A 26904-nucleotide genomic window follows, 5' to 3' on the forward strand; every position below is an offset into this window, starting at 1 on the left:
GTTAAACATCTGCAATACTGTTAATTTACAAGAAGTCTACACAATAATAATAATACCCAACGATAATAAAATATTCTTTGTTTTGGGTCTGATAGGCTAAATGTCATCAAAATGGTGGTCTGTGGCTCAAATGACAAATACAAAATGGGCCTTGATATATGAAAAAGGTTGAAAACCACTGCTATAGAGGGCTTTCTAAAGATGTGTGTTCAGTGTTTGAAGTAATACCAATGTTGTGGTATGTACAATGTACATATGCCACGATACATCCTCACACAGCATTCTCTATCCAACTACACGACGGAGTCAGGACAACATTGCTTTCGTCGTTAATTTAAGACGACAAAACGTCCTACATTTCCAGGGAAAACGTTATTCAATATTTGACTTCTATTATTAATATGTATAGGCTATACTCAATGCAGAGGTACATGTTATCTATCACTTGACTATCTGATACATATTGATATGTGATGTGACTGCCTATAGTTATTAGTTATTTGTGATACTGGCTGCACACTATGACAGCTTGTGTAGGCCTGTACTGTTATGACGGAATATCAAATCACCACCAACAATATTCTCTCCTTTCATTAGTGGCTTCTCTTGGACACAAATGAGACTATAGCCTGCCAATCCTGGAGCGTTCACTCTAACCACTAGTACCTACATTATATACTTTGCCGACCGGGGTCTCCCAGCCAGACCTTACCTTCGCTGCTCCTTTTTCCCCTCTACACCAAATCTCCTCTCCAGAAACAAGCTAGCTATCTGCTATTTCTGCTGAATGTTTGCCTATTTTTGCTGCATGATTGATCGCTGAATGATCACCTATTGTTATGTTGTTACACGTTTGATCTATGTATTAATATATTACCAATGACCAGCTCAGTGGCCTTGTAGAGTGTCCTCCCTGAGACTGGGAGGTCGGGGTTCGATCCCCGGCCGGGTCATTTTAAGACAGTCGGGGACATCAAGGGTTGGATTGGGGGTAAATCCCTGCGACATACTAGCGTCATGTCCAGGGGGTGTACTTTTACATCAAGCTGCCTCACGCTACAGAAACAGGAGATAGGCTCCTGCCCCTATGGGCCTCATGGCTCGGCAAGGCTATACTTACTTTATATTACCAATGCTGCTATACAATGAATGTCTGGAATGAGCCGGAAATGAAACACATTTTACTCTCTCCTACCCATGTACACAAGACGCAAAGACCACCTTGTATAACCTTGCAAGCCATGTTGTATAGCCTAACCTTGAATCAAATGACGAGAATATAGGTTCACGTGGTATAAGGACATTCAAATAAAGTATACGAGTTGCAGCAGGGGCCACTCGGGATGCTTCTTGACTGTTACAGCATTCCAAGCAGGCTCAAACCGCCCGCTGCACGTTTTGTTTGCAACTCAATGCCACGCCGGGAACCCTGGTTACAGCACAGGGTTTAAAACAGGTCACCCCCGTTCCCACCCCGCCCCCCTCTCCCTCTCACTGTTCCCATAAAGAAACAGGAGGTGTCTGCATTAAAAATGTGATCACGTGAACAACGTATGAACTCAGGAGTCATTCAACTTTAAACCATGCTGCACATGATACATGGATTGGAGATATATAGGCAATCACCAGAGCCCGGAGGACATTATCTACCCAGGAGAAGCTGGCCCCTTAATGTAGTGTCCTTGACATTAAAACGGTTTTCTGTCTTCTATAGATGAATTCAGAAACGGGGTCTCACTGTCGCAGCTTATGTATTTCCTGTAGGCGGACTCGACATAGCTGCAGGGTTAAAACCCTCACCAGGCGCACCTCTTCTACTACAGTGGACGGTAGAGTGACTGATGTTAGTCTGCCTCAAAAGTTACTCTTTTACCTGCTTTTTACTAACACTAACATTACAAAGATGCCCAGAACATCGAGATGAACCCGTTTAGTTTATGGCTACTCCAACAGTAGTGGAAACATTAAAAAAAAAGGGCTGCTGTACTTTAAATACTCATACTTTAAATGCTTAGTATGAGGTATATTTATTTTAATGGTGCCACTACTGTTGGAGCAGCCATACACTAAACAGGTTCATCTCAATGTTCTGGGCATCTTTGTAATCTTTGTAACACTCCCTCTCTCTCTCTCTCTCTCTCTCTCTCCCCCCATGACCCTCAGAGGTGAGAGGAGCCCCAGGGTGGATTAATGATTGGGGGGACCACTTCCTTGCTCCATGCAATCATCCCTTGTTGGAAAGACATCTGAAATCTGATCATGTAGACAGAGGAGAGTGCAGAGACCGCCCAGACTAAATATAAATGTTCATATCTGTGACACTGACACATGACTGCATGTCAGGGAGAGACAAACCTTCATCAACCTTAACCAGGAAACAGGGGTGCATATTGGGGTTAGCAGGGAGTAGGCCTACTAGCTATATTTAATTGACAATGCCAGTTATCAGAAACATAAGTGAAATCCAATAGTGAGCTATACACTACATAGTGTATAAAGTACAGTATAGCCTACATTAACACTGCTTGGCTATTCTGTGTTCTGTGGTCTCATGTTCACACTGTGGATTTCACACTCTCGTTTAGTCAATAGTAAGTTAGTAACTATAATATTAGTAGGCTAATCCAGATGTAAACAAAGGGGTAGCCATGATATTGAAAATGAAATATAACACAAGAGGCATTTTTTCATTGGCTTGCAAAGCAGATACCTGCATCACAATCGGTTACATTTAATTGCACTTGCACATAATATAGACAAAGCAATTGAGTTTAGTGATATTTGTGAGCTATATATAAAAAAACAGGGAAATCACGTTGTGGATAATTAGACCTGTGTTTTTGGAATCCTATAAGAATTTGATTTAGCCTATATAATTATATATATAAAGCCTACATAATTCTGCCATATTTTTGCTACAATTAGGCTATTTTGGTAAAAGAAAAAAATATATAGGCCTATATCTTCCTTCAAGATCAATGTGCGACAGCGAGGACAAAATTATATAGTTCATCATCGATGTATAAAGGGTGAAATGTGCTGTCCCTTTATTCGATAAAATGTACAGTAGGACAAATAAAAAACACGCATTAAATATTCAGGCAGGCTACGCCTAGACACGCTTAAAATTATTTCATGGTGGTGATGCGAAAAACATGAAATGGCAAACACTGTCGATGTGAGATATGGTGCGTTGATTTCTATGACAGCAACGCCTTATATCTGAAGATGAAAAAATAGGTTATATCATCGAGGCTATACTAATACAAAACGTAAAAGGTCGGGAGTCGTCCGAGTCGAAAAACGCACGAACCCGACATAAAGCAAGGCCATCGACGCAACCACCGAAAACATAGTTTACATAATAACATGATAATAAAATAACGGTCGCACTGATCGTCACAGAGTCACACAGAGCACGATGATGCTGGCACCGTTGTTCAGATGAATGATGAACACGATTCGAGGCATTGTAGCATTTGCTAGTCTACTGAATAATAATACAAGAAAAGCAACATACCCAAAACACGAAGGAGTAGACGATGAGGAGGGTTTTTAGGCAGGTTATCACTGGTTTGGTCTCCATGGTTGTCTCGTCGTATAGACCTACAATAGGGGGTATAGCCACGGAAACGTCTGTGAAAATCACTGTGGCGTGTTGCAGCCAGAGAGCCCGCAGACGCGCTGATGCACCCACACAGCGTCACAGAAACAACGCATCCACCAGCCTCTCTAAAGGCAGATGGAATTTATTTATTTTAGTAGGGCTCAATAGGTGATCCCTCTCTGGCTGCTTTCAGTTCCCAGAACAATGTAGATTCAGTGGAGAAAATAACGTATTAAACATTTTTTGACACGGTAATGTCACTTTATTCTGATTATCAGCAGTGAAATGGTTTAACATAGTAGCTGCGTGTTAAAAAGATATAACCGTGTCTGTACTGTAGCTACACTACGTGGATTTACTTACTCTCTTTTCCACCACAGTAATAAAAAACATATCTTATTCTTACACCAACACCACATTTTAGATTGAACCGCCTTATCAAAATGTTCATTCAATCAATGAGGAAAAGATAAAGTACTAGCAACCAAATACATAAAAAAAGAAAGAGAAATGTAGTTTTTCAGAGGTCCAGCAGGGGGCCCTATACTTCAGATCCGACTGAAGTATTTTCACTCAAATACTGCCAGAATAACAAGTAGCCTACACGGTTGGTAATGCCTTTGGCTTTGCAGACTTGACCTTATAATGGAATAGGCAGTGCAAATAACAATTATCTGTAATATCAGTAGCCTATAAGCTAATCAACATCAGCAGTCTGTCTGCTGACGAGCGTCAACAACAAACCAACTGTTGTAACAATTAAGCCCACATTGCAGCCACCACAATCTCACCCTGCTGGTATGAATTCCATAGCATCTGTTGAATCACATTACACCGTCCTCGTCTCTGACTCATTCACCAACTGCTCATCTCCCATCTGCACTGCTCTAAAATAAATCCCGTCTGGCTGGACTCCCAGATGATTACAACTCAACCAAAAGTTCTGAAGCCCACCTTGTGTTCAAACTCCCTGAACTCTTGTCAACCCCCCCCCCCTGCACTGCTACAAATTGAAATGACTGTGCAGATGCACGTGTCAATTTCAAGCCCTTGACTGCCAGAGGACATTTACCGACTATGCATGATCCAGCAAAAGACACCATGCTTCACCAGGCTTCTGAGTGGTGGAATGACCTTGGCTTTCCACCCCATCTTCTCTTCCGTTGTGCCCATCTGTGTAATGAGAAGGGTGTGTAATGCATGGAAGATGGAATGTAAGTATTGCATTGGTGAAAATGTAGGTGCTGTAGTGTAAATAGCCCAACAGAAACCAACATGGTACAGAATGAAATTGGTCATAGAAAAATGTAAGAAAAAAACCCATTCCAAAACAGCCGAGCATATGGAAAGGAAATTCGAAACATCTGTGTCTAAATGTTGTGCAAAATGTTGCTCACTCAGATGCTGTATTAAAAAAAAAAAAAAAAAATCACTTAGAGCTGGTTGGACGGATGGTACATTGGTACAATCACAATGTGAAGCATCATACCTTCACCGGATAAAACTAGAGGGATTATAGGTTGAAGAGCGAACTGAGATATTATACCACACACACAGCTAATATTTACTTGGTTTGGCTATTTCCAACTAAACCATCCAACCTGGTAAATGTTCCCACCAGTTCCAACTTCCAACCCATTCCTTTGTTGAATATCATTGCTGTAAACTAAAGGCTTTGAGAAAGTGTAATCCACAATGATGTACGAGTCAGTTCCCACTCCTGCAGGTTCCGTTTTACCCACAGACAGTATACCAGAGACCGTACCATTTACCTACAGACAGTACACCAGAGACCGTACCGTTCTCACATATTTATTTCGTATCCACTCCCTCTTTTCCTTTGAGCAATACTGGCCAGAATGTCACATATTAGACAAACTTAGTCTGTGTAATATAATGACTGAATGATATTTAGATTTTTAGTACAATCCACGTCTTCTCATTAAAATGAGTTTGAGGCAGCTGAAAATACAATTACAATTTCCAGTATGATTTTGTCAACATCAATAAAACATAAAACAAGTATTTCAGAGTTATAAAACAAACCCAAACAGTGCAAGCTATAAGCAAGCACGCATGTTTACACTAACATTAGAAAATCTTCACTTTGTGAAGATTGTTTCACTTTATGAAACTCATATTATACATAAAAATAAATAAAACCAAAAGGAATGAATGAAATTACTTATAAGACACACATGTTAACAACAGGCTTAGTGAAGTCAAATGGCCATTAGTGCATTGCCAAATGAAATATGATCACATTCACTACAGTAGTACCTCGACATTGTGGTTGTGGGGGGGAAAAGCATTCATAATTTGATAATCAATTATAGCAAACGGAGGCCTCACAAATACTTTCATATGTGGTAGCTCAATCTCAATCAATCACTGACTCGGCTACATTAAACACTATGGTGTGTATGAGTATGCGGTGCATCTCTGTGTGTGTGTGTGGTAATGTGCATTCCCTGGACTATCTTTTGCTACGCTAATTCTTAGAGTAAAGGTTCCCATTCCCAACACTAGAGAAACATGACATTCAACTTAGTACAAAGTCTGACCTGTGGCAGAGGGTTAGGGTAACTCAAATAACCTCAAATTGACCCTTTTCCACCTTAGGTCAACAAAATCAGTCAGCGCTGCTAATACAGTGATTACATGAAAACATTCACGTGTGGATTCTCACAGCACACCGATGTGCAGCCAACAGCAACGGCATGGTTAGTGGAAGTGGGAGCCAAGTCAATACATGTTTTTTGTCACAATTCTCCTTAAAAAAAGGCACGGACACCGACACACCGTGATCTCAGCTTGATCCCTTGCCCACCAGGCAGCTGTTGTACGGCAGTCTACTCCAGTTGGTGAGCACACTCTCCCATAACAAAAATCTGTCCCCTCTGGGTCTCACTGTAGCCCCTCCTCATCTACACAGATCCAAATTCGGCCATCCACACCTCGTATTTCTCCAGGTCGGCAGCAGAGACAGACTTGGAGATCTTCTTGAGGGTCAGTGTGAAGTCCTCCATGGTTACAGGCATCTGTAGTTCGTCTTTGGGCAGGGCTCGGATCTCCTCCGGGCTCAGGCCCTGGATTCGACGACGCATGGCCATCATGGCTGCATCTCTGGGTGGCAAAGAGAGGCACCGGGGCATTAGGACCTGGGGTCCACCTATGCTTTCTATGGCATAAGCAGCTCCCGGCAGGATCCCGGGAGAATCTAGACGCAGCTGCGCGACATGAGACTAAGTAATTAGAGCGACAGAGAGAGAGAGTGTGTGTGTAGTTAGGGCAGTGGTGGCCGAACGGTTTGCGGAGCGGTCTTGATACCGGAAGGTCGCCAGTTCGAATCCCCGGACCGGCACGTTAAAATTACCACCACTGAAGCGCCCTTGAGCAAGGCATTGAACCCCTACCATGAAATGTTCTATGAGCAGGGTGTTGCTGTAAACAAGCATCTCGAGCTTAGTCCACTTCCCTGGGTAAACAAAGAACTTTGCTTTGCTTTGTGTGTGTGTGTGTGTGTACGGGTGTGCGTCAATTTAACAAAGGTGCAGACGATCAGAAATCAGCAGAGCGTGATCGACATTTGCCATGTCGGTGTCGGCCCCAGACTTTTTTTCTCTCCCTGGATATAAAAACGTCTGGGTTTCTGAGGCTACTGGGGCATAAACGACGACGTTTAATATGTTCAATGACGTTATATGTGGATATGTTTTCTACATTTCCGCCGCCATCGGTGTATGAATGTGTGTGTGAATGGGGTGAATGTAATGCACAATCTATATAAAGTGCCTTGGATAAAGGCGCTATATAAAGCACCATTTACATACCGTACAAGAAACTGATACTTAAAATTGAAACATGCCATGTATGCATGTATTTCGTGTATATGTGTATATAGATATTTGTATTTAATTTTGACTGTTTTTCAGAAATTATTTTGGGGGGTCCCCCAGATTATATATTTTTTGTGTGCAACTGAATGGCTGTAAAATGGAAAAGAAGAGTTTACATAGTACATGGCCAAAGCATTTCCGGGGGTCCCCAGCCAAAAACGTTGAGAACCCTAGAGGATCAATAAAGATCTATCTATCTATTATAAACAACTCTCTCTCTCTCTCACACACACACACAGACCTGCAGACGTTGGTGATGTCTGCTCCAGAGTAGCCCTGGATCTTCTCCGCTATGAAGGTCAGGTCTACGTCTGCTGCCACGTCCACCTCCCGCAGGTTGATCTTCAGTAGTTCTACACGACCCTCCGCTATGACACACACACACACACACACACACACACACACACACACACACACACACACTGAGCCTTCAAGGTTCCCCCTGCTGGATCCATTCTGTACTGCATTATATCATTTGACACTGTACCTATTCATTTGTGGAGTTGATATTTTCTCTTGCGCGTGTCATGTGATAACTCACCTGTGGGCAAGGCGATGTAGATCCGCTTTTCCAGGCGCCGCCGAAGCGCTTCGTCGATGTCCCAGGGGAAGTTGGTGGCGGCCAGGACCATCACCATTTTAGATGGGTCGTCGTTATCCATCGCTCCCCCAACACCTGGTTACCAAATCGTAGCATACGTTGTTCATGTCATTATGCTCCCATTATTGACCATTTTGCAGACCGCATGCCATTTTGGAAGCACTCGTTTCCAGTAAAGCAACATCCTGCTGCCTCCTGCATTATGTGCAAATTCAAAACAGGTGGTACGCAGGGAAGTTGAGTGATATCTAACGAGCACCTCCAAACTGCAACACTTAGAAAAAGAATCACCTGCCAGGAACGAAAGTATAGCTCATAACATGTCTGCAATGGATTTTTATGAAACAAACACTTTGAGGATAGAAAGAGGATAATTGAAGCTTTTCGTACAGTTGCAATGTTGGTGAGTTTGACGTTGTGTAATACAATCAGACAGGACTTTTCTGTTTGGATGAATGGGCTGTAATGGGAAGTTGCACCTTTCCATTAACTTATATGGTAAGATGGCCGGGTGTGCACACGGTCCATTCACTATTAACTCATTCGCCGCGACAGCGCTATCTGGTGGCTGAATTGATACTCGTAGAAGGCCACCATTCACTCCAATGTTAACCGTCTTATTTTGAAAGCCGTTTCTCTCGGAAACCGAGAAAGAGGAAGTGAATGATCGCTATGCAACAGGTCCCGTGAATGTTATTTAATTCACCCAAAACATACATTTTGACTCAGATTATATCTGTTTATAGAAATGATCCGCATAAACCTATTCTTTCCCGTTTTTTCCCGTAATCAATATATATATATTTTTAAAGTCATGAAAAGACGATCTCGGCGACAAGAGTCCAAGTAGGTAAAGGCGCCAAAAAAACGATCTCTATGGCGAATGAGTTAATAATGGCAAATGACATCACCTTGGTAATGTTCCTTTTGCATTTTATTTTTTACAGGTAGGATATATAATGAACATGGCCTGTAAGAAACTGCATGTTCAAATATTTTAAAATTACATGGTGGACAAGGTGTGTAAAAGCTAAGTCCACAAAAAGGACCTTTAGCCACACATAGGCCTACATACAAGTACTCACACACAAATATTGTGTAACAGTGTTTATGTGTGACTGTTGATTTGGTTGGGCGGGAACCCCTTTGTGTTTTAAGCATTATGTTATACTTTAGCTATTGAAAAATAGCAGATCTACAAGCTCATAGCGTGGCACAGAGTGCAGCGCAAATCTTTGAATATAATTATGTTCTTTCAGAGCGAACGTTTTCAACTCAAATCTTTGCTTCTTGGGTGGTGGTCCCTGGAACTACATATTTTCAGATGGGGGTCGGCGGCCAATTACATATTTTTGGGGGTCCTTGACATGAGAATGTTTGAGAACGACTGACATAGAAACTGAAAGTTTTTCAGAAAACTGGATTTAGACGACTTTTTTTTTTTTTTTTTTTTTAATAGTTTTTATCCCACGATTTTGTAACCCATTTTTCACCCCTGTGTCAATTATCTAATATGATCCTGGGCTCTACACACCCTCCGCCAACCTGGGGAGAGCAACGGACTTGAACTCATGCTTCCTTCATGCCCGAGTGTCCAAGTTGTTCCTTTACACCTGACAGGGGGGAGTTTCCCTGGTTGGACATCAGCGCGTGGAAGGAACACGTTATTCCAACCAGACGACTTTTATAGAATCGTCCTCAGGTCTAAATGGGTTAAGGGGGTTGCAGACAACGGGGCGTCGGGGGGTAGCCTAGCCAGGTGGGCTGCAGGCTGCACCTCTCACCTGCCATTTCCCCGCAAAATACTTTCTCCGCTTTCACGAACGCACCAAAACCTCCCGTGTGAGTAGTAGAGTCTGTGAAATCGGCCGTGACCTCAAACTATGCCGTCCCCTCACTTCTCTGACCTACTTACCATCCATCTGAACCAGCAGCTCCGATTTCACCCTGCGGCTGGCTTCATGCTCGTCCGACGTTCCTCGTCTGCCACAGATGGAGTCTATCTCGTCTATGAAGATAGTCGTTGGCGCGTAAAACCGAGCCTTGGACGGAGGGGGAAAAAAATGAACATTAGGAAATCACATGGATTATTTATGATCACACGTCTCTAAAGGGGAACTGTTCCATTGCCACATTGCCTACATTATTAATCGTTTGTCACAGACAGTCAGGTGTGCAACTTGCAGACGCAATGCCTCACCATCTCGAATAACAGGCGGACCAGCTTTTCACTCTCGCCCCTGTATTTGGAGGTGAGGGTGGATGAGGACACGTTGAAAAAGGTGGTCCCACACTCCGTAGCCACAGCTTTGGCCAGCATGGTCTTCCCGGTCCCTGGAGGGCCAACCATCAACACGCCCTGCGAGGACGGATGGACAGACACAACCCAAAAATGTTACTTAACCCATTTAGACCCGAGGACGACTCCACAAATGCCTTCTAAATCCTGACGGTTTTCTGAAAAACCCTATGTTTCTATGTCAGTGGTGCTCAACCTTTTTCATGTCAAAGACCCCTAGAATTATCCGTTTTTGGTCACAAAAAATATACTTTTCCAGGGACCCTCCCGGAAGCAAATATTTGAGTTATAAACGTTCGCTCTTAAAGAATATATATTCAAAGATTTGCGCCACGTTTTCACGTTTTTTCTCTCTACAAGCTCGTGTGCCGCGGTATGAGCTTGTAGATCTGCTATTTTTCAACAGCTAAAGTATAACGTAATGCTTAAAACACCAAAAGGGGATCCCGTTCTGAATGCCTGCTATGTTCACTTTTTCTATTCAAAATTATGTTAATATGACACAATGTTCACCTATAATGAGTACCATCATTCTAGCTGAAACACAACAAAAGGAACGTGAACTGAATTGAATGTATTTTAATAATTCTACATGTTATTGTACTTTTTCTCTCCCAGTTTTCAAAAGCCATGAATTGCAGGTTGCACTTTTAAAAGAGAGCTCACTTTCAGATTATCAATAAAGGTTTTGAATTGAATTATGCAAATCCACTGTGCATTAAAACCAAATTGGTCTCAAAAGCTTATCTTACCTAACTCCAATATACCGTAACCATTTGTTTGAGCCCTCATGTTCGGACCCTGTCTTCCGAAACTGGTTTGACAACTGGTTCAGAACTATTAAAGATCTGTACAGCAACGGGACTATGGCACCATTCTCATACTTAACAGAGCAATTCCATTTACCTGCCTCTCACCTATTTCGCTACTTCCAGATAAGACACTTTGCACAAAGACAAATCCCAAACTTTCCAAACCAACCCAACCACTCTGCAGTGGACTCTTTACTTTCTCTGAACCCCAATACAAAGGGCTTAATTTCAACAATATATAATGAACTCAACTCAATAAACCCAGAAACTCTCAACCATCTTAGGACGGCATGGGAGCAGGACCTGGGGCTAGAACTGCCCGACCCGACATGGAAGACAGCTCTGAGACTGGTTCACATTTCCTCAATCTGTGCTAGACACAACCTCATCCAATGCAAGATCATTCACCGGGTTCACTATACAAATGCAAGACTAGCACAAATATTTCCAGACATTAACGATGCATGTAACCGGTGCAGACAACCCGCTGCTACCTTGTCACACATGTTTTGGTCATGCCCTAGGCTGGTGGACTTCTGGACAGCCATATTTCAATCATATTCCGACATATTGGGTGTACCTATCCCACCCAACCCGTTAACGGCCTTGTTTGGTATTCCCCCAGGGACTAGAATCCCCCCATATCTTAAGAGAATAATATCCTTTACCTCGCTTTTAGCCAGAAGACTTATACTCCTGAAATGGAAACAAGTCTCCCCACCTACACACAACGGATGGTTAAAGGACGCATTATACTACCTCAAGCTTGAGAAGATTAGATTCGCACTTAATGGCTCCACGACAAATTTCCAGCAAACATGGACGCCCTTTATCGATCACGTAAAAACCCTGACGATTGTCCCAGAGATGAGCGATATTTGAAATATTTGAACTATATAATGGTGAACGCACTAGGCCTATACATTGCATATGCGTCGTGCAAACCGGTGGCTGCGCGCACACACAGGTGGTCCCCCCCCTCCTTATTTTTTTTAAATTTAACTATTATAATTTTTTTCCCTTTTCTGCGTATTTGTTCTTCTTTTTTTCTTTTTCTTCTTTGTAATCTTCCCCTTTTCCAGCTGTATTGTCTCTGCATCGGGGAAGAGTGGGTGGGCATAAGGGGTGGACGGGAGGTAAATGAGGGGTACCTTAAGACATATGTACTGTACCATGAAATGTATATGCTGATCATGAACAAGGACCCCACATGGGAGGGGGGAAAAAATGTAAAAAAACCCAATAAAAAGATTTATAAAAAAATAAAAAAATAAAAAAAATAAAACCAAATGAAATATTGACCCTCAAATGATTGAATTGAGAGGCAGGGCATAGCATAACTGAAATGCCTCTATTATAATTCAATTATTATAGAGGTTGATGACACAAGCACACACTCTGGTCAAACAATTTTGAGATGAAGAATTTCCGCAATAGTTTTCTTCACACGGTATGTGCAAGCATATTTGTGTGTGTGTGTGTGTGTGTGCTGTGTACCTTCCAAGGACGACGAATGCCCTTGAAGAAATCAGGCATCCACATAGGCAACACCACTGCTTCCCTCAGCAGTTTCTTAGCATCCTCCAGATCAGCAATGTCATCCCTGCAATATAAACACAATCAGCAATGTTAAGAAAAACAACCACCTGATTGAGGATTTTTAAGCACAAGATGAGAAATAAAATCACACTGGAGAAAGTCTGGTCTGAGGTCGTTAATTTATTCTAAGTTTAAAATGTATACAAGTGATGAACGATCAAGCTCTCTCTTAGTGGGAAAGAGGTTGAGGCAGACATGAGGCAAAAATGGACTTTCATTGAGTATATCTAGGCACAGAATTAGCTGATGGGTGGGTCTTAAGATGACAGGTTCTAACATAGTGGTAGACAACTGGCATAGAGCCGAGCCAGCAACCAGCTTAAACTAGAACAAGACAGGGTCCCATTGATGGATGTAGCAAAGCTTGACCTGATAAGGTGAAGCTCCTGAGAAGCAAAGGAGGCGCCAGCCAGTGATATAGCATACACTGTTGAACGGCATCTGCTTGCTCAGAGGGCCTTCGACCTTGTCCTCACTTATCAGTTCAGTATTTCCACTCCCTAGAAATATCTAAGCAGTTGGTGTTTGTTCTAGGAACTGCTCGGAAGGTGTAACAGTTGTTGAATGCATTGAAATTGGAGAACAGTATGTTAAAGCGAAAAAATGTAAGAGTATTATTGTATATGAACATAGAGAATATGTATATTCTCCAATCACACCCTCTAGGTCTAGGATCAACATTATGCAGATGCAGGTCAGACAGTGTGTACTGTAGCATGCGTGTGTTTGGCTAACATACCAGTGTATGTTAGGGGCGCGAGACACAATGTCTCGTTCCAGTGCGTCCACCAGGTCGCTGTCATATCCTGTACCGTCAAACTTCTTCATCTCTCCATCCCCTATTCCATCTCCATTCCCTTTCTTTCCCTGAGAAATGACACCAGGGATTTAAATCAACAAGTAAATGCTACGCCGAACACTTACATTCCAAAGTTGTGACATCTATTCTGTGCCATAGAACTGACTTGTCTAGAATAGATTATGATACTCTACGTTCTTAAAACAGTTTGACTGTAGATCACGACATTCCCGTCTTTTGTTTTCATCGTTTAATTCGCTGTTTTTGATCATTTCTAAGAGATACATGGTTTCCAGCGGACACAGTAGGACACGTCACAACGTTTGGATCACGTGACCGGAAAAAGATCTGTCACACGAGGTTCTCAGGCGTCTGGGAAATTGAGGCGCAATGCAAAGTCAACGAGGGCCAATGGCCGCACTTGTGTGCCGCAGTTCCCAGCTGTTGTTATTGTCGGGACTGTGGAATATTTTTGTACACTATTACAAACGATTGGAATATATTCAGGCGGATTTTCGTTAAACGGACCTACATTAGCACCGGGATGTTTCTTCAAAGGTTAGTGAAATACTCAGCAGTGAAGGTTATTTCAAAATTTCAATACTCCGCAATCAACGTGTTAATGATCTGACCCATGCATCCAAAAACCCACCAGGTGACATAACCATTAAGCTTGTTTCATATTAACGGTTCAAGTCGTTACTGATGCCGTTATTTCAGACTTGACTTGACAAGTGGTTTTGAGTTACAGCAGTCACAGATTTGGTCTTTGACCAATACAAATAGGATATTGTCATATATTTAAATGCCCAATGCCACTGTAGACAACTTGTATTATATAGCGTTTGTTGTTCTTGGGCCTCAAAAATTGCACTGTTGATATTTACAGCACTAGACTCAGCTAGTAACAGCAGACCTTGTCATCTTTGGCCTTGGTGCCACGGGCATCCTTGGGTCCTGGCCGGTCTGCCTTAGGGTTTGTCTGTCCCCGACCTCCGGGCACAGCGCCTCTGTGCTGCAGACCAGGAGAATCCTTCCTCTGTTGCTTCATGCCACTGTTTGGACGTTTCACTGCAGCAGGATTTCTGCATTCATTCATGCACGCACGCACACGCGCAAGCACAGGTTAGGAAAATATGCCTCTTGAACAGAAATCACAGACACTGTAAAGAGTATATAGCGTGCTGAGTGGCAGTCATGGTGCACCTCCTTGCCCTTATTTGCAATGACGTAATTGACAATTGAACCTGCTCTGCCAGTTCTCTGTGGAACCTTGATGAACAATGAACATAAAGCCAACGACGTAAGTCACATTGCACTAGTCCTAAGGGGACATTAGTTCTGCTTCTGCTCAGTATTTTCTGGGAAATTGTCTTGTTCCATCGAGCCATTGTGTAGTGTCAGTTACCATAGCCCCAGGGGGTAAAAAAAACAGGAACTTACGCCATTTAGGCGGGAACCCCTTTTGGTGTTAGCATTACGTTATGCTTTAGCTATTTAAAAATAGCAGATCTACAAGCTCATAGCGCGCCACCGAGTGGTGCGCTACGAGCTTGTAGGTCTGCTATTTTTGAAAAATCAAAGAACGACTGACATAGAAACATAGCTTTTTCAGAAAACTGTCATTTTCAAACAGACATTTTTAGAATCTGATCTCAGGTCAGAATGGGTTAAGTGAGTTATGCGAGTGCCTTGCCTGAGCAAGAACCCAAAATTAATCTAAGAATTTAAGGTTTTAATTGGTTTGGTGGGGTTGGAGGCAGACCAATCAGAACCACTCACCACCAACGTACGAGACATTGAGATCCATACAGTCAAACGAACCCTACATACATGCACCTATGCTCTGCAGGGATGGGTGGGGGCCACACATCTGGGTCCTGGAGTCTCTCTGGCTCAAAGTGAGGAGAATAGAAGTCCAGTGGCTTGTCTGTCTTAAAGCTTTCTAGGGTTGCTACGATTCCCTTTACCTGCTCAAACTCCTCCGCCAGCTCCTGCCTCATCTGCAAACAAGCAGAAAGAGGGTATTATAGCAGGCCACAAAATGTAACTTTACTTTTACACCACTAGTAGTCATTTTGATATGAACCATTGTGCAAATGAGTAAATGATATACACTTCAATAACACTAGATTAAGAGCTGTGGACATGTCATAGGTTCTGGGATGTTGCCTCACCTGTTGCCATTTGACTTTAAGGGCAGGGTCTCTGAGAGACTGGCAGTGCTTGTGAATCTGTTGAATGACACCCTGGTAGTACACCATGGAAGAATCATAGTTCCCCAGCAAAGCATATTCACGGCCCTTCTTTGCGTTGTCACTTATCTCTGCCAAATTCATACTGGAGCTAGCTGTTGGAGTGAAGGGATGGACATGGCTGAGTAGTGAAAGTGAACAGGTTTATTATAGCTACATTTCCATTTGCATTACATTCTAATAGAAAAAGCAGAAGCCTCGCTTGACGTAACTCTCAGCTTCCATTATAGCTCAGCTTCCATTCATTGAGATTTATCAGTTTCTCATTTTTATTCTTCTATTTCAGATAATGTAACTAACGATATCAGCAAAGCGTATTGGATTACTTCTGAATTCTGAACTGCTTTATCGCAGACAGTCCAATCAACGTGATATTGAATGAAACCGCTTCCCCAATCCCCATCAGCATCCTTTCAAGTTTAACGTTGGTCGTTACACCCCAACTGTCTCGTTAGCTCTTCCTAGCTAAGCTAATGGTAGCTAGGCTAGGCCACAACAAAACGAATTGCATGGCAACACACAACAACCTTAACGTTAATCCTATCGGTTTCTCACATTAGTAGCCTACATTAGCAAAATCGAACGTCCGACAACTGAAGAACACATCCTCTGTTCCTCTCTAATAATCCTGAATAGAAAATACACATACCTGCTACATGTAGACCACTTGTATTGATTTGATCTGCGGTCTGATGTGAGAGCCGATGTTACCATGGCCGCAAGAGACGCCGTGTGGAGAATGCAATGACGAATGGAAGTGGGTATACGTTCATGCTGCGTTTGGGTGATTACCATAAACTGGGAAATATCAGCTTCAAACGTAAAGGTGTGTGTGTGTGTGTGTGTGTGTGTGTGTGTGTGTGTGTGTGTGTGTGTGTGTGTGTGTGCGCGTGAGAAGTTACACGAACGAATAAGGTATTGGGTGGGTATTGTTTGGGGGGATTCAATTGGCATAACGATTATATTGGGGAGAGAAATGGGTTAAATCACACGCGTGTGAAGTGAGGGGCACCTTTGGGGGCATGCACAAAGTCCATAGACTTGGCTGCTACATGAGGTCACAGGTGGGTGGGGGGGCATAAATAAGACAACATAAAAAGTCCATATAGGCTTGGCTGTCATGTGATCAAGAACGATCTGTCAGATTTTTGTATACAGGTTTTGTCTCCACATGTCTGAATATTTGCCATTGACATTGAATGGAGAAATTAGGTCAAATGTCCGCCAAATATGACGTAAATGTAACCAACCAATCCCATGAATTCAATTGTTCAGGATAAGAGCGCCCCTCACTTCACATGCATGTGATTTATTTTCATATTCCATCCTGATTGACTAAGATTTGCATCTCCCACTAATCAACATATTCTGCAATAACTTCTACAGATTCCACTCACCTCTATAATGACTGAACCCCAAACATTGCTGGCCCACAATAAACCTGTACGCCTGACCTTTAGACCTGTGCTACGAGGAGCACTTGTTGTATTTCTCACGGGTTGCCTGTCTATCTCTACACATTTTGTGAATTCATCATCTCAGATCCACTGATCCATAGTTAAGCAAGACTGATGTCATCAATATGGTGCGCCATATACTGTTTAAATATGACCCCGTCATGTTTTCATATTACACAAGTGGATTTAGTGTTTTGAGGGTATATGTCCAGCTTTGAGGGTGTGTGTAAACACAAACTTTGTCCTAACGCAAACATTAAATGCCATTGACAATGAATGGCCAATTTGGAGTTTTTGTGTAAACACAAACATTACATAAACACAAAAACTGAAGACAAAAGTGAGCTCCCCTCACTTCACACAGGTGTGATTCTATTAAACTACTACTCTCACATAGCCCGACGATATCAGAGATCTACTTATCTGCATCGCAGAACAAATGTAGACAGTCCTTCACATTATAGAGGGTATCAGGATTAGATTTCAAATCAGTGGGCCTAGGTTTGATAGCACTGGGTTTTCCCCGTCGTTCTATCCCATTCAATACATTTTGATAACTGTTCCCAACATATACACACTATGTATCGGTACCCAGCATCGTACAGGTTACTATATAAAAGATACACAGGGGGTGTAAAGAGATCTAACCACAAAAGTCTTGTACTGCACAGTTTCGTTAAAGTGACCTGAAACAGCAAATAATGCTTCATACCCAATTTGCTTTAGGTTCACTGTCACAGATCACAGTTCCAACGAGCAGTCGAAATAATTCAGCTTATAGTATCTTTATTTTGACATCTCAATTTTGCTACAAATTTCCATACTCTTTAGGTATAGCACACATGCAAGACTTGTCAGATAACCCCTCCCCACCCAAATATTTAGTTGATCGTCATGCAACTTCCCAAGTTGCAATTTATCTCAAATATCTCAAATTGCTTTACTTTTCCAGTTTTCAAATGCTAGAGCAAATGTCAATCTAGTCATACAAAAACAATTGCTAGCTTATATTAGCATTTAATTTAGTATAGTGTTGTTTCCACAACAGCACAATAACATCATGCTTACCAAGTGTTTTCTTCCACAATCTATGATCAGTTTCATAAATTAGCTTGTTTTTCTTCACAGTTACATTTTGGCCTTAATATTGGTCCCTTTTATCTCAGTATTTTCCCTTGTATTCACTGCCTGCAATGAATAGTTGAGCAAAATATGCTAAATGGTTGCTTATCATTTTGTCTCCATACAATAGTGCAACATACTGCAATCAATGCTACATGGTTTGATTGAACGTGAATTCATCTGCAGATTGAGTTGCATTTACTTCACATGCATACCTGAATTGTCAATTTCACACTGCTGTGCAAACTCATAATACTGTCTGAATTGGTACCCTACAGCCTGCGGGTACATTATTTCGTTCAATTCAGCAGCCTGTAAGCTTTCCACTTGTCCCACTGTTAGCAATCGTATTTTCTGATCAAAACATTCTCCGTTACTGTATGTGCCCCTCTTCCACACTGCTTTCATAAGCACCATTATGGTTATAAGAAAGAGAGAGACACTCTGTGACACAACTGAAGTTCAGCACTGACAGGTCTCTGACCCGTGTTCTCTTTCATTCCACAGTTCCCTGATGTTGCTTTCACTGGGCTGTTTCAGTCTCAGGGGCTTACGGCTTTTCAACTTGTACGCCAGTGTCAGAAAGATAGCATCTACGTGCTCTTTCTCAGCAGGCTCCTTGGCAGAAGTCTCAAACATTGGGAAGTTGTAGCTGTCCGCCAGTCGTTGGGCTGACGACGTGGGCACCTCCCTCAGGTCCCTCAGGTCACACTTGTTGCCCACCAGGATGCGAGGCACAGAGTCAGACACGGCGTGTCGGCGGCACTCATCGATCCATTCGGGGAGGCTTTCGAAGGAGGAGAGGCTGGTCACATCATAGACAAAGATGACAGCGTGGACACTGCGGTAGTAATGCTCCACCATGCTTTTCCTGAAGCGCTCCTGGCCTGCCGTATCCCAGATCTGCAGCTGAAATGTCAGATATAAATTATAAACATTAGGCTGAACATAGGCTTGTAAGTAACTATACTCTTTAGTATCAAAAGTTAATACGGTATTACTTTACCGTATTAACGGTTTGCAGAAAAAAGTACAGTTCAATTATACAAGGTCTGCTAAGAGGATTTAAAACCCAAGAAAGTCTATAAAATGGCCACCAACGTAATCAAAATAGTCAATCAAAGAACAAGATTCCTTTACAGGATCTCCTCACTGGTCAGCAAAAACACATTGAAGACCTTAACAGGAGCCCTCGTACAAAGTTTCTTTGACTATGCATGCACCTCTTGGTACCACAGCATCTCAAAGGCCCTTAAAACAAGGCTCCAGACCTCCCAAAACAAACTGGTCAGGCTCCTACTTGGCCTCAACCCCCGAACCAGAGGGAGTGCAACAAACCATGGACAACCCAGATTCGGCACAAACAAGGGACTAAATAATTTTCGCTCCTATGCCACCAACATGTGGAACGCCCTACCAACAGTCATTAAGACATGTATATGTTTCTTTTCCCTTTTTGCTTCCTTTATGATGAATTCCTGTTCTGTTCTTTAACTATATAGAAGTGTCTATTTGTACGTCTCTAAATGTTTTGATAAACAAGTGTAATGCTTAATTGGGTCGTCCACTCACAGTTAACAGCTAGTCTTTGTATTGAGTTTGTGCTTGAAATGTACTGTAATTCTGCAAACTGTTAATAAATATTTCAATCAATCAATGCTTCTTGACATTGGGGTCCTTCGTATTCAATTCATCAGAGCACTTGTTCTTAGTTTACATCCCCATGTTTGTTATCACATCTTCCAAACATGTATTCTCCTCTCTTCAGTTTAAGTAGGCTAGTCTATATAATAATTAAAGATGAGAGATGTGAACCATTACCCTCTCAAGTCAACAGATGCTTCTCCATTGTGAACAATTGCCCAATGCTGTGTAACATAATGCTTCTGCATTGTGGACAACTGCCCAATGCTGTATTGACTAGTATAGCGCAGTGATAAAAAACAAAGTAGGGATGTATTAGACTTAGCACGAAAGAATAAACAAAACAAATTCCTACAATAGTGTATCTGTACAGGTACATGGGGGGGGGGGGGGGGGGGGGGGGTGACGTGACAAAGCAAAGTGTCCCACAAAAAACGCGAGGCAAATGTGAAAATGGATAGACTAGGTCGGCCAGGCAGGCCTCCATCGTAGTCTCGTTTTCAAGCAAATAAACAGTATAGAGCTCTTTTTTAATCTGCACCGTCCGTGACTGCAGTCTAATACAGGTTTCTGTCAAGGGTCACTCTAAAGCCGGGGTATTTCCCTATGATGTGTCTGGCCATAGGCCATCGTTCAATGGCTCGATGAGCTCCAAATGAGAACCGTGCGCGCCGTGCAGGTCGGCTGATGACGACCACCAATGTCCACCATCATCCCGTTATTAACGTAGGCGTAGTAGCCTAAAGGCATAGAATGAATAGAATTGGCATTTGTCGATCATTATGCTTTGCTTACCTTGATACTTTCTCCATCGAGCTGTAGTGTCCTCTCTCTGAAATCTACCCCGATTGTGGCTTCAGGGTTTTTGAGAAAAGCACCTCCACAGAACCTATAAGTCAAACATGTCTTTCCAACGTTAGAATCACCTATTACTATAATTTTGAATATTCTAGCCTGCAGACTATCATATTCACGTTGGGATTGGAATTCTAAGGAATCGTTTCGGTTGAAAACTGTGTGAAATTCTTCTCCGGGCTTGTTTTCTATTGCCATTGCTCATTTTCAATACAGAACGTAACACCGCGAGAATGTGTAACCCTATCAAGCTGTAGCTCCGTTGTGTTGTAGTAAATAACCACCAGTAGATGGCACTAGATGCCGCTTTACTGGAATGTAAAAAAAACACACATCCATACAACATTTCTTTAAAGTTCCAATGCATTTATTGTACACTACAAAACAGCAATATATATAAACCATGTCCATTTTTAAAAGGGAGGAAATATCCAAATTTTTGTAACCTTGAGTTGAATAGTAACATGAAGCCCTCTTTGAGTTCGAGTAGAAAGTGACACAACCCCCCCGCGCCGGGCACACACACTCACACATCAAATTACAATACTATGATGTGCAATTCACCATATAAAAATGACCACATGAAAGAAAAACGGTGTTTAAATCTGTTTTAAGTGGAATGGAGTAAAGGCATTTATCTACAGCAAAATGCTTTTATTGCATCTAAACTTCTAAAGGAATCGTTACAAAACTTGCACTCTATGGATTTCTCAGGGCACTTCACTTAAAAGTTGTGATTACCGGTAATTAAATGAATTAAATCTTCACACAACACTGATTTCATTCTACATTCTTAAAAACAGTTTTAATCATGGCATACAGGCTCTTGCTGAAGCCTAACCTGAGTCAGCATATACAATAAAATCTGTGATTATTTATCCATTTGTAACTCCTTTTTGTAGTGCACAAATATGATTACAGTAAATTTCACAACTCTTTGAGTGACATTTTAACATTTCAACAGCTGATTTCAATCCCCTCAATAAATCATGTTCACATCATAATTAAATGGGTGCACCAAAGTTAAGAAAACATGCCCAAAGCCCTACTCTCTTGACATTTGGGGCAAATAGATTATATGAAATAAAATGGTAAATTTAAGTAATACAGATAAGTGCGATAGAATCATTTAACTCAAGACATAAATTAGTAGCCTAACTATTGGAGAAATAAACAAGGTTTGGCTGAACTTGGCTCATCCAGTTAGTGCACACTGCACAGACCATAAACTCTTAACACAAGGACCTGTGTTTAATTTTTTCACAGTAAATTGTATTTTTTAATACTCAATCATCAATAGCACCATTTTATTTTTCTTGGAGATACAGAACACAGAAATCCCTTTGAGACATCCTTTGACACAATTAAGGCTCATTCATAGTCTGGATTTTCGGTGGTGAGATGACCACCGCTCCGGTGGTGAGGTGACCACCGGAGCTGAAATAATGTTGAGCGGTGGTGAGTAAAAACAGAGAGAAGGGCTGGGGGCGGTGGTTTTCTCTTCACCGCGGCTCGTGACGTCATGTTGTAGTTCGGGTGGTCACCTCACCACCGAAAATCCAGACTATGAATGAGCCTTTAGAGAATGCTTGCTACCAATTCTCATCTGAGAAGGAACTGGAGCTCCCAGAGTCTGAAACTGCATCTGTCATCCCATAAAACTCCCAGTCAGCACTGGAGCCGCTGTCGTCGTCCTCCTCAGTGGAGAAGCTGTGTGCAGAACCCAAACACGCTGGGTACACACGAGTTGAGACGCACACAGGTCCCAATGAGGACACATACACTGCCATGACATTTTTCCAGTTGTCCCTGGTCTGGTCGTATTCGTGGATGAGCACCCGGTTCTTATTGTGCTGCAGTAAGGTCTGAGTGAGTAGAAGCAGCTTGCCGTTGTGCTGAATCACCTGGTAGTTCAGGGCACGGCTGTCGATAGGAATGTCCCCCATCCTCTTCCATTCCCCCCGGCTCGGGCTGTAGGCCTTCACCACGGGGATGTCGCACACGCAGATGATCTGGTCCTGAAAGATGCAGGCCTTGTGAAGCTTGTCTCTCCTCAGCGAGCCGCAGTGGCGCCAGCGATTCCTCTTGGGGTCGTAGCAAAGCAGTCGCCGTTTGTTCACCACGTACAGGTGATCGTTGAGCGACACCACTTGCATCTTGCCCAGGGAGTGGGGTAGAGGGGCCACGAACGTCCACTGGTTCCTCTGGACACTGTAACACTCCACCTCCTTCAGTCGGACATCCGTCACAGGGTTTCTGCCACCCAGGATGTACACGTGCCCATTGAGATAGCCCATCCCAGAGTGCATCCTTCCCAGAGGCCTCTCTGCCAACTCCTGCCAGCTGTTCAGCACAGGGTCGTAGACCCAGAAGTGCTTGGAGAGGTGCGAGGCCAGGTAAAGGTTGTGTTCAGGCGTGGCACAGGCGATCAAGGACTCCATAGTCGAACGCTTGTAGTCCTGTGTGCTGAGGTCCACGAGAGGCGGGGCCATGAAGTAGAGCTCCTCTGAGTAAGGGTCACAGCACATTATGTTGTCATTTGGTAGGCCGAAGAAGAGGATCATTTCCTTTGCGCTCACACCTATTCTGTGCTTTGGTATGTGCACTTTGGCAGACATAGCCTGGCTCTCTTCTGACCTGTTAATGAAATGTGCAAGGTATTTCTCTAGGACAGGAATAGCCATACGTTCCTCCAGGTAACCTTTATCTTTCTCATTAAACAAGTCCCAGCGTACACACCGGAGTACTTGCAAAGCATCTTCATTTTCCTCTCGTACATTGGCCTCAATCCACTGTAGGGCAGCTGAGCACACCTTCCTTTCACAATCCACATCTAAGGTGTCTAGAGACAGTATCTCCTTCAGCTGCATCAAATCAAGCTCACAAAGCTCCCTCCCACTACAAAGCTGACAAAAGTTCCTGGCTATAAAGGCTCGAGCTTTGTCCTTCAACTCTGGATTGCCATAAGTGTCAGCAAATTTTAGAATTCCCACACAATTTGAGACGTCCAGCCTCCTTGACATAAAACTTGAGCACGCTTGCCTGATATAGTCAAGTTGCAGCATATTGGCAGCTGAATAAAGCCTCTGTACATTGCCCTCTGTGATTCTAACTTTCCCTGTGTAACAGTAATCTATGATCACAGACATGGATTCGGCGTCGACGCCACAAATTATCACTTTTTCCTGCATACTCTCATTTAAGCCACCGGTGAACATGCCTTTGAAATAAGGACTGGCAGCAGCGAGTATATTGCGGTTACACAGGAAAAGTTTTTCAATGTCACATTTCCCGGACTCGGCGCCGTGGAGCAGGGACTCGTCGCTTTTCACTCCGATAGTAACATCAGCGAGAACCCGAGAGTCGTACAATAATTTCAATCCTTGCATCAAGTCCCGAGCATGATTCGCATCCTCCAATTCTTCGGGACCACTGAAGTAACTCAGTAAAGAAGCCATTGATGCAATTTGTCAGTCCAGAGATATATTTGCAGTAAATTGGCAAACAAAAGTCCCATACATACGGATATTCTTGATGATAACGTGAAAATGTCCGTGCGCTGGTCAAATAACATTGGTTTATCAATGAAAAACAAACATGCTATGCAAACATTAGCAATAGCTTGCTACATGTCGGTGGACAGACACTTAACCAAGATGCATGCCAGATTTATGTATCCGGATGACCATAAATCATATCATACCGTCAAAATATAGATCCGTTACTCTTTAAGATTATTTAAACAACTATATCCATTTATCTCGATTGATATCTTCCAGTCAGAGCTGATATCTGATCTGTCTTCTTCAGAGAGGTTTTGCTTTTCAAAAATACAACAGCCGCTCAGTGCATGCTCACACAATCTTGCTGCAGTTGCTGGGATTGACTGACCGTGTTTCTGATTGGTTGAAGACATGCATGTTTGGTTGACTTCATTATATATATATATATATATATATATATATATATATATATATATATATATATATATATATATATATATATATATATCCCTCATTTAATTATTTCCCTCTTGGAGTGACAGATTAATTTTATAAGAATTTATATTGTTCAAATAATGACATAAATTCAACTTAATGTATAGCTATTAAAAGCCATATTCAAATCCATTATTTATAAACAGGTTTATGAGATATACAGTAATAGGTCGTTGCTTTTTGAGCAGTCACATCAGCAGATACATTTATTGCAATAATCTATTTTGATTTCACTGAAACAAAACAGCAAAGTAACCGTCTCGTGTGTTCAATATTGATAGAAGCAAGAATGCAAAGATTTCTACAAGAAGATGTTGTGCACTAGTCAGTTTTATGTCCCTCCGGTGCATCTGTGGTTGAGGTCATTTATTCGGCGTAGGCCCTCTTGGTTATGGATGGTCTTCTGGACTGTAATAAGGAAGGGAAAGGCAGAAGGCAGCTCAACTCTGTGGCTCAGATTCTGCTGGCCCCAGTGCAGACAGCGGAGCCTCTCGGCCAGGTCACGCCTGCCTGCACGCTCCAGGCCATCTTGCAGGAGCTTGGTCTTGTTTGGCTTTTCCCATGATCTGTCATACCTATAAGTACCAAAGATTAGTACATTAGATTATAGAGAGATGAGAGACCAATGATTAGACGACTGATTTATGATTAAACTGAGAGAATTTATAACTTGCTGCTGCCACACTTGAATTGCATGAGGAATCAGGATCATAAGGCATGTGTACACACACACACACACACACACACACACACACACACACACACACACACACACACACACACACACACACACACACACACACACACACACACACACACACACACACCCCCACCCACCCCCACCCACACACACACACACACACACACACACACACACAATATATACCAGTTCTCCAACATGTTCCGGGCCTGGACTCTCTTTTCTGAGGATTTGGTTTGGAACTGCCTGATCTCAGCTCTAGTGAAGCCAAGTTCATATGCCAGAACTGTCCACTCAAAACTAAGCTTCCCGGAAATGTCCTGCACTGTCTTCAAGTTGATTACAGCATCCTAAGAAAGTCACAATATACTGAAATAATAACAAATATTTGACACAAATCACTTGAAAAACATACTGTAAATGCTTTTGTGGAAATAGTCTTCAGACTGACTTACCTCTTGTGATTTATTGGGCATGATCTTCGCAAGGAAACCAAAAGCTCCCTCTGGTCACAATTTTATGGAGCTCAAATGATATGAAATCAAATTTATCAAGATTGCTGAACTAATATCTGTTATACATACACAATGATAGGAAGAAACGTTCCTTGCCTGTTCACTTTCTTTACAAAATAAGTTGTGACCTAAATGTTGCCTGGGTGAGTCAATATCAACATACCATGCTGTTAAAGATTATTCAATTCCCCCCCTGGGAGCTTTTCAGAGTTAACGATTTCCAGTAGACCCCAAGTAACTCAATTACTGAATAACTATTTTAATATTACACTAAATTACTTACTGTTGTTACTACAGAGAAAAATACATTGTTGTAATGCTTTTTGGAATGTTATGAGTAATAATGCCATCTAAATTTGACCGGGTACACAGATCTTCACTGATACGGCATTGTGAAAATAATGTAAAAATCTGTTCCGTGCATGTATTTTATGCCACAGAAAGATGTTGAGATGGAGAGAAATATTTGGAAAACCCTTTTATTCACTTGAAAAATGCACTTCTTCTTAAATTTATTGTCATCCATGAAAAGCAAGTATGTGCAATATCATTGCAGCACTAATGTTTATTAAAGAACATTAATAAAATATTGGCTGTCTTGTAAACAGTAATGACAAGAAACTAGCCAAAACATGTGTATAGTTACGTTTTACGTTACTAAATGTTATTATTTTAGTTAATAAACAAACAAAGCAGACCTGGATGTGTTAAATATAATGCTGATAAAAAAGTGCTGAAGTTC

The 26904-nt window shown here is 42.2% G+C and overlaps 5 protein-coding genes across 6 annotated transcripts in view; all 5 read right to left on the reverse strand.

Moving 5' to 3' along the window:
* tspan7 (tetraspanin 7) overlaps window positions 1–4532 on the reverse strand; it is a 15399-nt gene extending 10867 nt beyond the window's left edge. The window contains exons 1-2 of the mRNA XM_080785654.1: window positions 4399–4532; window positions 3521–3606 (exon numbers count right to left, since the gene is read on the reverse strand). Coding sequence (XP_080641780.1) covers window positions 3521–3606; window positions 4399–4462 — 150 coding nt within the window. The 5' untranslated portion in view covers window positions 4463–4532. The remainder of the gene's footprint in view (window positions 1–3520; window positions 3607–4398) is intronic.
* Window positions 4533–5405: 873 nt separating this feature from the next.
* katnal1 (katanin p60 subunit A-like 1) lies at window positions 5406–16594 on the reverse strand. Of its 2 annotated transcripts, none has more exons than XM_080785097.1 (11): window positions 16521–16594; window positions 15794–15966; window positions 15456–15619; window positions 14533–14701; window positions 13557–13684; window positions 12716–12821; window positions 10308–10466; window positions 10023–10149; window positions 8048–8182; window positions 7748–7874; window positions 5406–6733 (listed from the first exon to the last, which is right to left on the reverse strand). In XM_080785097.1, the coding sequence occupies exons 2-11, from the start codon at window positions 15953–15955 to the stop codon at window positions 6535–6537; spliced, it is 1476 nt and encodes a 491-aa protein (XP_080641223.1). In that variant the 5' UTR covers window positions 15956–15966; window positions 16521–16594; the 3' UTR covers window positions 5406–6534. The 2 variants fall into 2 exon arrangements, with proteins under 2 accessions (XP_080641223.1, XP_080641222.1); XM_080785096.1 differs by having other exon boundaries at window positions 15450–15619.
* Window positions 16595–18178: 1584 nt separating this feature from the next.
* On the reverse strand, window positions 18179–21147 carry LOC308330723 (ras-related protein Rab-33B; the record flags this gene model as incomplete). The annotated part of the gene is made up of 2 exons (XM_080785706.1): window positions 18179–19359; window positions 20890–21147. 2 exons carry the CDS (start codon window positions 21145–21147, stop codon window positions 18913–18915), a joined length of 705 nt encoding a protein of 234 aa, XP_080641832.1. The 3' UTR covers window positions 18179–18912.
* A 217-nt stretch (window positions 21148–21364) lies between these two features.
* kbtbd7 (kelch repeat and BTB (POZ) domain containing 7) lies at window positions 21365–24760 on the reverse strand. Its single transcript, XM_080785690.1, has one exon. It carries the CDS (start codon window positions 24405–24407, stop codon window positions 22542–22544), a length of 1866 nt encoding a protein of 621 aa, XP_080641816.1. The 5' UTR covers window positions 24408–24760; the 3' UTR covers window positions 21365–22541.
* A 518-nt stretch (window positions 24761–25278) lies between these two features.
* LOC308330401 (uncharacterized protein) lies at window positions 25279–26123 on the reverse strand (the record flags this gene model as incomplete). The annotated part of the gene is made up of 3 exons (XM_080785248.1): window positions 25279–25513; window positions 25825–25997; window positions 26103–26123. 3 exons carry the CDS (start codon window positions 26121–26123, stop codon window positions 25279–25281), a joined length of 429 nt encoding a protein of 142 aa, XP_080641374.1.
* Window positions 26124–26904: the final 781 nt, after the last annotated feature.

The sequence above is a fragment of the Protomyctophum bolini genome (genome assembly GCF_963924005.1).
Source record: "Protomyctophum bolini genome assembly, chromosome: 16".
NCBI lineage: Eukaryota > Metazoa > Chordata > Actinopteri > Myctophiformes > Myctophidae > Protomyctophum > Protomyctophum bolini.

What these genes read in the sequence shown, in the direction of transcription:
- katnal1 (XM_080785096.1), bottom strand. Translation starts at nt 15,955, where the DNA reads ATGAATTTGGCAGAGATAAGTGACAACGCAAAGAAGGGCCGTGAATAT. An exon ending in CCTGCAGAGCATAGGTGCAT is followed by an intron (nt 14,702 to 15,449) that starts GTATGTAGGGTT and finishes GAATGAATGCAG; the next exon opens with AAATCCTGCTGCAGTGAAAC. An exon ending in CCAAGGCCAAAGATGACAAG is followed by an intron (nt 13,685 to 14,532) that starts GTCTGCTGTTAC and finishes GTCATTTCTCAG; the next exon opens with GGAAAGAAAGGGAATGGAGA.
- kbtbd7 (XM_080785690.1), bottom strand. Translation starts at nt 24,407, where the DNA reads ATGGCTTCTTTACTGAGTTACTTCAGTGGTCCCGAAGAATTGGAGGAT.